The 13,166-nt window shown below is 40.5% G+C and overlaps 1 protein-coding gene across 1 annotated transcript in view; it reads left to right on the top strand.

The window, feature by feature from the left end:
* The first annotated feature begins 696 nt into the window (after nt 1-696).
* OCA2 (OCA2 melanosomal transmembrane protein) overlaps nt 697-13,166 on the top strand; it is a 182,661-nt gene continuing 170,191 nt past the window's right edge. Inside the window, exon 1 of the mRNA XM_076328905.1 lies at nt 697-965. Coding sequence (XP_076185020.1) covers nt 697-965 — 269 coding nt within the window. The remainder of the gene's footprint in view (nt 966-13,166) is intronic.

Genomic DNA, 13,166 nt, shown 5'->3' on the forward strand with positions numbered 1-13,166 from the left:
CTTTTTGACTGTTATGCACTAAGTTTTATTATAATCACCATTAATAATCATATAATAGAACCTAATTTTCATCAAGGTTTGATTCACATTTCATAAATACTGCTGGCAACTGCTGAAATGGCACGTTGTCTTCATAAAACTCGAGTACCTGTTCTGCTTAACGAGGGGCCATCAGCTGTGGCAGAGCTTCAGGGTGACTGTGGCTTTCTGAGGGAGCCTGTGGGCTGGGAGGAGAGTGGTGGCTTTGGCGGGGCTGCTGCCACCACAGCCGCCGGAGAAAAGTCGTGTCGTGGTGGTGAAACAGTGCTGTTGTAAGCCGGGAAGGTGTTCTGCACCAGTGGCTGTTGCACCTCTGATGCGGAGGTGATTTTGGCTTATTCTGTGGGATAGGCCAGTGCAAGTTTCTGGGAAATTTATGGGAGGAAATCATGGTAGACATGGAAAAAGTAGAAGACCCATCTATTTGTGTATTTCAGTGGTTTTTATAATGGCTAATTTTGAAGTTGCAGAGAGGTTTGAAATGTTGGAATTATTCCTAGTGGAAATAAACCAACAAGAGAAATATCCAAAGGAGCACAAAAAATCTTCTGCTTGGCATTTTTAACACGTTTATACTGAAGTAAATATTGATTCAATTCAATTGAGTCCTAATATTTTTGTTTTCACTTTCTTTAGGAGAACACCCCCCAGGGACAGATGCACTTGGATAACAAAGATGACAGTACAATATCTAGACAACAAGAGATGGAGCTGAATCAGACATCTTTACATCAAACCAGTTTATCTGCAAAGGCGGCAGCCAAACCAGTGATCAGAAGTTGCAATGACCTGCGGCTGTTAAATGAGTATCCTGGCATGGTAGTGAGTCTTGGAGAGCCACAGACCCCGTGTGAAAAACCAGCAATAGGGGAGGATGGCTGCATTGCTCTGGGGAAGGATTTCACTTCTGTCCCCATGCAGGGAAGGTAAAGAATAAGGACAAACAGAATGTTTTTCCTCCTAATCCAAATTAATTTTTATTTCCTTGCAGAGCAGATATGTATGTTCATTAAGTAAGTGAATGTTGTTTCTCCCACATGGAGAACAGGAAGCTTAATGGGACATCAGAGCAGTGTTAATTGCCATGGGGGGGTCGTGGATCACTGGATTTCTGAACTAATCTCAGCTTTAATAGCAGCCATGTGCCAATTTTTGCTGTGTTTTCAGGATCAGACACATGGCTTTTCTTCCCTACTTGGTGTCACCAAGTGTCATAAAACACACAGAGATAAAGCAGTTTTCATGCTTCACCCCTCATCTCTTTCAGAAAAACACATTGTAAGGCCGTAAGCTGAATCACTACGGCTAAGACTGGGAACACTAAAATGGCACTAATAACACAACTCTGACAGTTGACACACCACATATCAAGTGTACAAAGAGTGTGTGCTCCTTGTGTATCTTCTCCTGCATCAGGAAAGGTGCAGGTTTGGGGATGGGGGTGCTAGTCTTTCCTGTTGAGACAGATACAACATCAACAATTCTATTTGTAAGTGTTTAGAAATATTTTATAGACACCAAAATACTGCAGGTGGCTTTTTAAAACTTTCTTGTTCACACGTTCACTTTGTTAAACCCCTTTGGTAGCAGGATGGAGCACACTTTGCAGCAGCAGCAACCACAGCGTGTGGAAAGCAGCCAGGGTGGACTGTCAACCTTTTCGGGTAGTTTTGAGAATTTGTAGAGGTGACTTGACAGAGCCTAAAGTGAGAGCAATTCTGTACCTAATCTGAGCTCCTGCGGAGCACAGGCCTTGAAATGCTGCCTGGGAAAGTCTGCATTGAGCAAGATGGCTTACACTGCAGTGGTGAAGTGGAGTGCCAGCACAATTTCCAGAACCTGAAGCGCTGCAACAAGTCAGGAAAAAAACATGGTAGATTTCAAAGCCGTTTAATGTTTAAATCAGATTATTTTTTAAAATTAATTAAAATTAAATAAACATAAGAATACAATTTATTTAATTACTTAACTAAAGTGGATCAGAAGTGTAATGCAGATCAGAATCCTGGGTAAGTCTTACCTGTAGTCAGCTAGAATTTGCATCCAAAGAACAGAATTTTCTTTTTATTTTTCTCCCTCCCTCCCTCCTCTTCATGTGGTTCTCCATGGCTGTTTGGGTTGGGTGGGAGGTGCAGTCCCGGGGGCTCTCCACAGTTCTGGGCATGGTGGTCACATCCCTGAATTGCTGGGCAGGGCTGAAGTCTGTCCTGTGCCCCTGCATCTCATTTAGAAGGAAATTTGCTTATACTGGGAGCAAAGGAGGTTTGGGGCATTTTGATGAGTTCCCTGATCTGCGCAAGGGGGAGCCAGCCTAGCTGGATGAGCTTTGCTGCACCCCTTACTTATCTACAGTGTAAGTGTGTCCTATAAGTCTACAGCAAACCAAGTCAAGGTTTTATGTGCATCCGAAAGTATTTCCATCAGAGTGAGAACTGGAAATCATTATAGCTATGCTTTCCAAATATTAAAAAAAATAATCAGATTGACAGCTTGACCGCAAAAGCCATATAAATCCTTTAGAAGTGATTTTTGGAGTATTTGAGGATTTGTTGTGTTGACTAAGACTTTTACCGACAGAATCAAATCTTGTAAAAGTTCTTCAGTTCAGCGTGTGGCGACAGTGAGTTAATGTCATCTTGTTTTGAAAGAGCACGGTAAGTACAACGTATATGTGAGGATGAGAGGCAGGCAGGGGAAGGGAAGGACTGAGTGCATCTGGAGATAAGGTTTTTCTTTTGCGAATTCACATATATGTCTTGCTACAGCTGTTTTTACCAGTGCTATTTACTGTCCTGTTAACAATCCTGGTACAGGAACAAAACCCATGATTGTGTTCTTATGGACCAGCTCTCACCCTTCTGGCTAAATGTCTTCCTGTTATTTTCCAATGGGTGACAGGAATTTGTGTACTGGTGGTACACAACTTACTGTGAACCTATGAACCACAGTTTGGAAATCATGGTCACAGGTGTCAGAGATGAAAAATACTAGAGCATGGGTGAGCCCACCTTCCTGCAAGTGCAGGCAGTAGCTTCAGGTCTTTTGATAACACCATTTTCCTGTTGAGGAAACTGTAGTCACTGTGCGTGATTTAGGGAAGAGCCATCCCTATGCTCCCTTACAGACAAATGCATATCTAATCTTATATCTATAGTAATATATTAGGGCTCAGGGAAGGATCTCCTGAAATTTCTCCTTGTTGATCTTTACCTCTATTGTTCCTCCATATTGATTTTTTTTGCGAGGAGATGAATCTTACCTGGCTCTTCTTAGCATGTATTTTAGCCAGTGTACATTAGGTGCAGCTAAAATACTGATGTGATCTGTGTGACCCCTCTAGCATGAGTAATTACCCTTAAATCATTGGGACTACTCAACAGAATGCAGATAAAAACGTGGATAAACCTTTGCAGACTCATGAGTTGTTTGGTTAGTTTCATTAGAAAGAGAATTAGCTTTTAATGTAAATTGTTCTTTTGCTTGCAAAGAAAACTACTAATGATTAAATAAAGGGGAGACCAAATCCTTTTTTTTTTCTGTAAAGAGGTTCACTAAATTGGCATGTCTGTATGGTTTGTTTTAATGCATCTACTTAACTTAAATTGTTGAATTATCTTTCAGGGACAAGATTCCCAGGTTCTCTAAATTGTTCAAATGTACGCTGAGACAAGTCTTTCCACAGAATCTATTTAACAGAACAGGGGATTTATCTTGGTCGCTAAAACTACCTTTAAGAAAATGTTCTTGAGCTACCCGGGGCTCTTTTCCCAGGGAGATAGATGTCCACCCTATTTTGGACTGAACATTTCCATTTGACTGCAGTGCAATCCTGCAGGTATTTTGTGGTTCGTGTGCGTATTGTCTCGGGCTGCCTGCCTGTCAAAATGCCTTCTCATTTACCTCGTGTATTGAAGAACAGTACCTTCTGACTCCATCTTTTACTGCATTGCCTTAGGTTCCCCGGGCTCTGCATGAGGAGGTCTGGACCATCCACAGTGGTCACTCCAATGACTTTGTCTTTCAGGCAAAAGATGCTTCAGGGAAGCATCCTTCCCCCTGAAATAAGCCTGCCAGCCTTCTCGTGAGCGACATACTTCCTTCAGTCCTGCTCGCTGCGGGAAATGCAGGCGTGTGTCTGGGAATTGGACTGCGAATGAGCTCGTGGCGTTCAGTGGGGAAGCATCTGGCCTAGGTGTCCGTCTACGCTGAACTGCATTATGCAGTGTAGTTTGGTCTATCGGAAAAATACAGGTTTTAAACTAGTGCAAAATGACAGTGAAGTCTGGATTTTGATTTTGCACTTCTCTCATTCTCCTCAGCCTTTAAACAATGGCTCTTTTTCACTACAGTTACATGAAAGTGGCTTTTGCAGTTGATAGACATTGGTCCAAGCCACCTTCCCAAGCCATGCTCTGTGGCTGCATGGGCAGTGCTCCTCAGGTCATCCCTGACACCTCCAAAAGCACAGGCTACTTCCTTCCAACATGTCTCTGCACGTACAGGATATGGCCACAAACAAGGCCCCTCAGTTTCCTTGGTCTCATCAGCATCAGTGCTCCTTCCATGGGAAAAGCCTAACGGCATGGCTTTATATCAACCAAATCTGAAATCCTCCTTTGTGATCCACAGGAAGGGGGAGAAGTCAGCTGTTTTCCGCTTAGGAGTTAGTGAGCCTCAAAGGCCGTCTATAGAAATGAGATGAATAGTAATTCTTAATCCCATGTAGCCAATTACTTTTTGTTGCTATTTAAAACTATGTTACTGAAAAAAGAAGGGCATTAATTGGAATATAAAAGTGGTGGAAGGTGGTGGAAGAGAGGGGTAATAGAGTAACTAGACCCTGTGGCATTAATTTCATATTGCCTTTTGGTCCGTTTCTTTCTTTGATGTAATTGCTGGCTGTACCTCCTTTAGGTGGTCAGATAATGACATTATCTTCTTAGGAAAAAAAAAGGTTGGCAGTCGTGCATTCATTATGTCGTGAACTTTTCATGAGAAATTAGACTGTGAAAGGAAGGTGATGAAACCAAGCCCTAGCGTTACTCCACTGAAGTTATATTTGGATGAATTTGGCCCTGGAATTTGCTGGTCATTTAATATGATAGTCCTTGAAAGTATGTTTCTTTAATCTTTGTGCCTCATTAAGAAGATTCATCTCTGAGATAACAAAAAAGAACATATTTTTTGGAATCTGCTTGAATTTGTGTTTCATCAAGCAAAACTATTTCTCTCAGCATTTCTCCTGTCTCTCAGTTTCACTTATGTAATGCTCACTTATGTAAGAAAAAGTAAAAACAATCAACGAAATCCAACTCTTCCTTTGCCCTGAATCTGTGGTCCCAGGATCGGTGGGGAGATTGGTTTGCAATGAGAAGGTCAGTGAGTTAAAAATATCTATTGAATTCTCGGTTTGCAGCAACACAACGGAAAGATTGCAATTGTATTACCTGTTACTTGGAGAAGCTGGGAGAGGATAAGCTATTGTATAGTGAGAAGTCAATATGAAAGTGAAGTTATCCCTTTAGCAGTGAGGGATTATAAATCTCAATTTTGATTTTTAATTATGTTGATGTATTGCTACTTTTAAAGGACATTTATGAGACTTAGAATTAGATGTCAAGAAGACGTGGTTACTGTCTAGATAAGTAAAATTTATGTGACAATTTAAAAGCTTCTTCAGACAGGGGAAAAAGACTGAGGAAAAAAAGAACTCAAAAACATTCAAAACACATTTTTTGTGTGTCCTAAGACTAATTTTGATCTTTGGCTATTAGAATAAAATGGGATCATCTTCTGTTCAACAGCCAAACAGGGAAAGCGGTCATTTTCACATCATAATTGCATGTTTGTGTAGGAACCATTCTGATTTTTCATGTCAATCACACAAATATTAGAGAAGAGTCCAGGACAGATAGATGACTTCACAGCAAACTGCCACATTCATCATTCTCGTGTGGCTTCTGATGATCTTGCTTGCTGCCTGAATGGTGACACTTCTGGCTTTCCTTCCATTTCTTATCTGTAGTGAATGTTTCTGTGTTTTGATTCCCCGTGAGGATCTTTAAATGCTATGACACTGCAGTGAACAAATAATATTAAAGAAGTTTTAAAGTAATGACTTTACTAATTGATTTAATTTGGTTCATTTGGTTTGTTTGTTGCTAACGTGGAAGCACGTGGCCGCAACACAGCTTGTCATGAGCAAACTGTGTAGGGGCAGGGGACTGCTGAGACTCTCCTAGCTCAGATTACAGCTCCCTGCTGTTGCCCCTACTACGTCACAAAATACCATGCAAAACCTGAAGAACTCAAAAGAAACAATAAGCAGCGCTAGCAAACCTTTAGCTTGAATGGTAGGAAGTATAACAGAAAGACAACGTTACGCACAATAGGCAAATAAATAAGTTATTGGAAAGTTCTGCTGCCCCCTTCTAACTCGCTGTTCCCCATTTCCTGGAAAAAAGCATCGTGGAGTGGTAATGGAAGGAAGACAGAAATGTGGTTGTATGGCGTAACTTAAGGAGAGTGTTTGGCTTCATTTGAGCAAAAGATGTGTGTTCAGCAGAAGATTGATTTTAACTTAGTTTTTGCTGTTAGTGAAACGTACAGACACAGACCTCACTCATGATAAATTTCCCTATATTCAGAGTTATTTAATTTATCTGTTGCTGCGTACTATTCATCATCTCAGTGCTTATTTCTTGTAATTATTCACAGTATCTCACATTGGTCATGTACTCCAATTTATGTTCTGTCATCGGCAGACTAAAACCATAGCACTCCCATGTAGCCACTCAAATGCTTTTTAATTCTGACAGGACATTTTGATAAACAAAAATCCACCACTATTAATTTTTGTTTCTAAGTGCTCTATTGAAAGAATTAGGGGGTACTAATTAACTGCTTCTCACTTTTCCCTCTGTCAGGCTAAGAACTGAACTCAGCGCTCAGTGAAAAACTTGCAGTGTACCAACCTCCAAAGATCAAATGTTTCAGCCGAGTTGCTGTGACATTGCACAAAACTGTTGAATTTTGCAAGCAGCTGCTCGCTTCCTAATGGTTAATAATATGGTTATGTGGGGTTCATCTTCAATAGACCTCTTAGGCCAATTGTGGAAAGATGTAACACACAAGGTTCAATTCTCTTTGGGGGTTGGACTGTTGTTTCTTCATGTAAACCTCTGTTTAAACGGGGGAAGGCTCTTAATGTCAGCAATGATTTTTTTACGTTATAAGATTGAAGGGTTAAGCCAACCAGCCAGACTTTGAAAAGAAATGTGTTGCACAGAGGCAGTCACAGTTGAGCAGGAGGGCATGCATGGGGCTTAAATAGCTGACTTGAGGAGTAGCTATTAATGTAAGATGAAGCAAATAAATAACTCAGTCACTCAGTATCCTTCAATGAAACTTTTTCTTTGAAAAACTGTTGTGTGCTTTGCTCCTGGCCAATGTGCCTATGTGTGGGTGGCAGCTCTGACATACTAAACAATTTGTGGGAATCAGAACTTTGCACTAGCAGGTGGTCAAATTATACTAATTAATAAGAATTCAGTTTTGTCCCAGATTTTCTGCCATGTAGGTGTGCAAAAGTTTTATGTGGGGAAGAACAATTGAGTCTTTGCTGACAGTGACTGGGGAGAAGGAAAACAAAACATTGGAAATCCATGGCCCTCACATGTATCGCTGCATCAGGTGGACATGCGGATAGGCAGTCACTGTGGCGCTGCTGTTGGGCGGTAAATGGTCTGCATGATAAAATGGCAACTTTTCCATGGGCCCAGGCCCTGCGGTTGAAGGATAGAGCAAGACAAAACCTGAAAGTGCAGCCAAAAACAGTTGAGAAAGGGAGTCATGGAGAGGAATCTGATGTTTGACGGTAAGTTTGGACCATTTAGCTTTAAGGCTTGAACCTCAGTGAGCCTGAGGTAGGGCAGGAGCCCATGAACTTTGCAGAGCGTAGGAGGAGAGAGACCAGGACAAGGGCAGCTTGGTTTCACGGTCCAATCAAAAAAGAAGTAATGCCAGTGCGGCTCCCTTACTGTAAATGTCCTGTAGGAGGTGGATGTACAATCTCCACTCTGCTCTGAGGGATAGCAAACACACACCTCCTAACTCTTGAGTATGGGCCACCAGGCTCCAAGGCACTCTTTGGTTTTTTTTTTTTTCTCTTTCAATTTATCACTCTAAATAAATAATGAAACTTCAATTGAAATGGCAACTGTAACTCAGGTGTTCTATTTTCTAAGTAAATTTCTTGATAATCAGCATTGTTTTGTTTATCTTCTCCTCTTGCTGCTTCTTCCAGTGACTATTATTTTGTTGAAAATATAAGGGCCTGAAGGATGAGGAGAGGAAGGGTTTGCAGGCTACTGTCTTTCCTAGCAGTCAGGGTAGTCAGGTGAGAGCTTGGGTAGCTTAGTTCATACTGAGCATTTGCCCAAAAATACTGCCTCAACCTCTGCCCAGGCTACTGGAGAGCTGCTGCTGAGCATGGAGGGGGGAGAGAGGACTCTGAGACACAAGTGGAAGGAGAAGCATCTGGAAGGAGAGATATCAATAAAATGCAGAGACAGTAGGAATCGTGAGAAGGATGAATGGAAACCCTTCCACACGGCTACAGAGGGATACTGGGTAAAGCTGAAACACAGCGTGAAAAACCGAGTGAGAGCAGGGTGTAGTGAGATATGGAGTGAATTAGATAAAAGCAAGTTAATGCCGTGGTTTTAAGCCAGACTCTGATGCAATCAGTCCTCAGTTATGATAAAAAATCCTAACTCCACCCAAAGCTGCAGTTAACAAAAGAGTACGAAACTGTCAGTCCCAAACCTTGAAGCGAGCCAGCCGAGTTAGTGGCACTCCTTGCTTACCCTGTACGCCTTGCACTAGTGAGTACTTGCAGCTTGATCTTCCAAACAAAAATAATACATGTTAACAAGATAAAAACATGGAAGGCCATGATCCCTCAAAAAATAAAACAATCCCACCCTGCAAGGGGTACGGAAAGAAACCTTTCCTTCCTTTCTTTATTTTTTCATAGCTTACTGTTAGGAGCAGATATTTTAAAGCATAGTTCTGCTTGGTGATAGAGATGTGTTTCAGTCTGCCCAACACTTTAAATGTCTCTCCCATTAGAATTAATTAGCATCAGAGTGGTTTGTCCTCTTGTGTTAGAAGCACTGGAAATCATTCCTCAGCCACAGCAAAAATTTCCAGGGTAGTGGTGGTCATACATTTAAGAACTGAAGTTCAGGTTAAATTGAATGTAGTTGATGGAAAAATGGATTAATGCAGATGGAAGAAATTAGCCAGTGAATTAAAAAAAATATAGGGTCACAGTCTGTAGCCTGGCAAATCATATGGCTTTTTTTAAAACCTGCTATTTGTAAGGAGCTCAAGTGATTTACTCTCTGAAATACAGCAAAAGCTGATAAATGAGTCACCAAAATGCTTACAGACAGTGACCAAGCAAGCAATTCTCTGCTTGATAGGTACTAATGGGACTGCAGGGGCAGCCTGCAATAATTGTGCTAATGGACCAGCAGAAGTCAGAGACCACGCAGAGCTCTGTCCACAGCAGGTCGGAGCTAAGTCAAGGACAGCACAGTGAGCTGGAGCCAGGTCTGTCAGAACTGGGTAGGTTCATAATTAATGCACTTAGGTTTCTTTTTTTTTTTTCCCTTTGCACACGTTTCATATGATTTCTTTTGGGCAGGGTAAGATAGAAAACAGATTGGCAGTTACAGCAACTCACAATTTTCAGAAGTGCAGCAGAAGATACTGACTCAGTACTGTCTGTGAATTAGCATCATTCAGAAGCAGCTGTGAAAGGCTGAAGGTTTTGCTCACACTTTCTGAAGTACTCCCTTTTCCATGCTAGTTGGTAAGGACAGTAGACACAGTCCATCTGCCATTCAGTCCCCGGTATCCTTGAGCAGAGTTTTTGTAAGGACTCCCTTGCCTGAAGTGAAGCTCTGGCAATGGTGGAGTATGAAAGTGTTTCTCTCAGATGGCCATGCTGGCAGTTATATTGAACTGGTATGTCTGGCAGGGCATTGCACTTGCTGTTTGAGGAGAAAGAGCTATGCTATTGATGAATTTATTGTAAGAAGTCTAATCCTGGATTAATACAACACTTCCTTGAATAGGGTAGGTAAATATTTCGCAGTGACTTCTCCACCCACTCTTGTGGTCTTATGTAATTTATTTTCTCTGCTGCTTAGAAAACATAAAAGTAAAAGCAGCTTCAAATATTATTTGGTCTTTAATCTTTCTAGGAGTGATAGGAGCAACTCTACCTCCTCAGCTACCTCAATGACATGTGAGCTGCAATCCTCTTTAGGAGTCTATTGACAGCTGGTTCATCATGTGAACCTCTTAGAGTGAAAAGCATGAACCTGAATTTGGGGAAGCTGTCTGCTAAAAGGAATGGTAAACCCAGAATGGAGGGTAACAAGGAATGCACTTCTGTTTTCTCTGATGTGTCTTTGATTGTGTAGGCTAAAACAGCAGGGCTATGTCATAATATTGTATAAATACACAGTTTTGTTGCCTCCATTGACAGCACGTGGTTTCTTTGCCAAGGCACTCTGTGTACTGTACGGAGTGCCTCCCAGTGCTTTCCAGAGCAGGCCAACAAGAGCAAATGCTCTACACAGAAGTGGTACAATGGAATTTGTGCATTTTAGACAATGTTTTCGGCTCATGTCTACTTGGTGTATTGTAGTCTGTACCCAAAAATGAGCTAAGCCAGAACTGTAAGGAATAGTGATGTTTCAGAGTAAAAATTTTGAACATCAGCATGTGGAAAACTATTGTCTTTAACCACAAGTAAAATGGCAACAAGCATCCATTACAAAACTGTTCATAGTTGTATAACAGTATTGAAGAGGACTATATGGCCAGAAGTATTCCTACTAGCCTATTTTGACAGAAGACAGACTGTCCTTGGCAAAAAAGAATGATAGATTGTCATAAGTATTTGTTTGTGTGTGTATCGTGCTAGTCACAATTTTGAACCTATAGGTCTGTCAACAAAAGTTGAAAAAGCTCCATTGATGTCATTAGACCTGTCATGCTTTCCTTCAGTTGGAAATCTGTTGTTTGTGAGGCAGAACACACAAGAGCTCCACATCAAAAGTAGGCAACAAATGTACCTATTTATTTACAATTTAGAGTAGGACTGATCATTTAATTTTCTTGATGTGTCAATCCAACAAACATTTTAGGCTCAAGCAGGCAGGATGAAGAAAAGAGAATTCTGGCTCTTTATACTTGTTAAACACTGTATGAATCTGGGGAGATTTAGGTCATACATATAATGCTTTGAGATCATAAAAATTAAGTATTGACACAAGCTTCCTTATATGTAATGGAATTTATTTACTTGTATGCAGAATTAGTCATCAGGATCCTATCCATGCTGCTTATGTATCTCTTCAGGGATGAGGTCTTCACGGTATCATGGTCTACATCGCATTTAGTCTTCATTAACAGGAAAGCTGCAAGTAGGAGCATACCTTGTCCTATTGACATTACAGTGTTTGGTTATTGACCAAAATAAATATTTTTTCCTTTTCTCTTTTCCTTGCCCTTTTCTTTTTCTTTGGGAGCACAGAATTAGTTTTTTTACTTATGTCTGGATGGCCAGAAATTTTCATGTGTGTGCAAAAACTTATTAACCATATGGCTACTGAGCAGAATCCTACCTTTTTTTTTTTGGTGATCAATGTCCAGGATTTGTTTAGCTTTGGGACATTTCTGGTTTTTAGAACATGCATAACAAATATTATGGCATTTCTCATCAAGAATATGTTATGTCAGGAGCAAGACGGAAGGAAATCACCTCTGTGAGACTATGGAGTAACCAACGTGTCACTCTGTATAGGGCCAAAGGGAACCCAGTGTCTGAGAGAAGAGAGGCTGGCATCTGTGTGACTGGGAGGGAAGATGTACATCATTGCTAGCAAGAAATATGATGTAGAGTTAAACTGTGTTGCCGGAACAAAGCCGTCTGCCATGTAGGAAAAGGAATTTCTTTCTGAACCCTGAGAGCATGATTTTTTTCAGTGTGCAGGAGTATGTTCTTACCTGGAGAAGGATAACAGCTTAAATCAGGAGGAAGGGAAGCTGAAATGGCATCATTATTCTTTGGTTTTGTGATCAGTTTCCCCACTTGGGGGGAGACTTGCTGAATATAATTTGCATGCTACTCAGCGTGAGACAAGGAAATTCTCAGAGTTTCTTTGGAATACATTATTTCTAATCCTTGGGTTTTTGGGTTATTTTCTTTTTTTTTCTTTGAGAATCTAAGTTGAATGTGTTTATGGACTCAGATCTTGTGTTTCAAATTCGTCTCCCATTAGCACTGAATCAAAATTCTGTGTTTTAAAGCTGCTTGTTAACATAAATCAGATACCTCCTTCTCTGACATTGTAACCTTCAGGTACCTATAGATACCTGAGGCCTTTCAAGGCAGAAAAAAAGATGTCTGGTAGCAAAACAGAACCCAACACTGTGGAATGTTTCCTGAGGCTTGGAAACTGCATACGTTAACATGTTACGGTGATCTTAGTGAAGGGCTATTGCAGGGAAGAGCATCATCTTTGTGAGATAAAACTGCATTGATTCTTGAATGTTTTCACTGAATATTCTCCAAACGTGAGAGCAAATATTGTATTATTATCAGCTACTTTTTTATTCTGTTTGGTTTCTTTATTTTGTTCCTCTGGGATTTTCAGTGCTTTAAAATATTTTTGACTCTGATATAACTTGAGGCAGAACGCAATGACCAGTGATGTGGATTTACTCTGTATTGGAAGTTACTTGTTAGGAAGTTATAAGGAAATCATGTTTGGAAGGATTTGTTCATAGTTCTCTTTATTCCTAATCAACACTGAATAACTTTTTTGGTGAAAAGTCTTCTGTACTAAAAAGAGATTTCATCTAAGAGCAAATAAAAAGTACATGAAAAAAGTACTTTTTGGTACACTGTAATATAGATATTGTTTGTGTGAGGCTTATACATTATTTAGTGAAGAACTCTATCTGTTATCTCAAAGATAATTCTCCAGGTTCCTTGTATAGTCAACATGAGAAATAGGGAGAATGAAAATTATTTGAAGAGGTCT

The sequence above is a fragment of the Aptenodytes patagonicus genome, chromosome 1 (assembly GCF_965638725.1).
Source record: "Aptenodytes patagonicus chromosome 1, bAptPat1.pri.cur, whole genome shotgun sequence".
In the NCBI taxonomy this organism is placed as follows: Eukaryota; Metazoa; Chordata; class Aves; order Sphenisciformes; family Spheniscidae; genus Aptenodytes; species Aptenodytes patagonicus.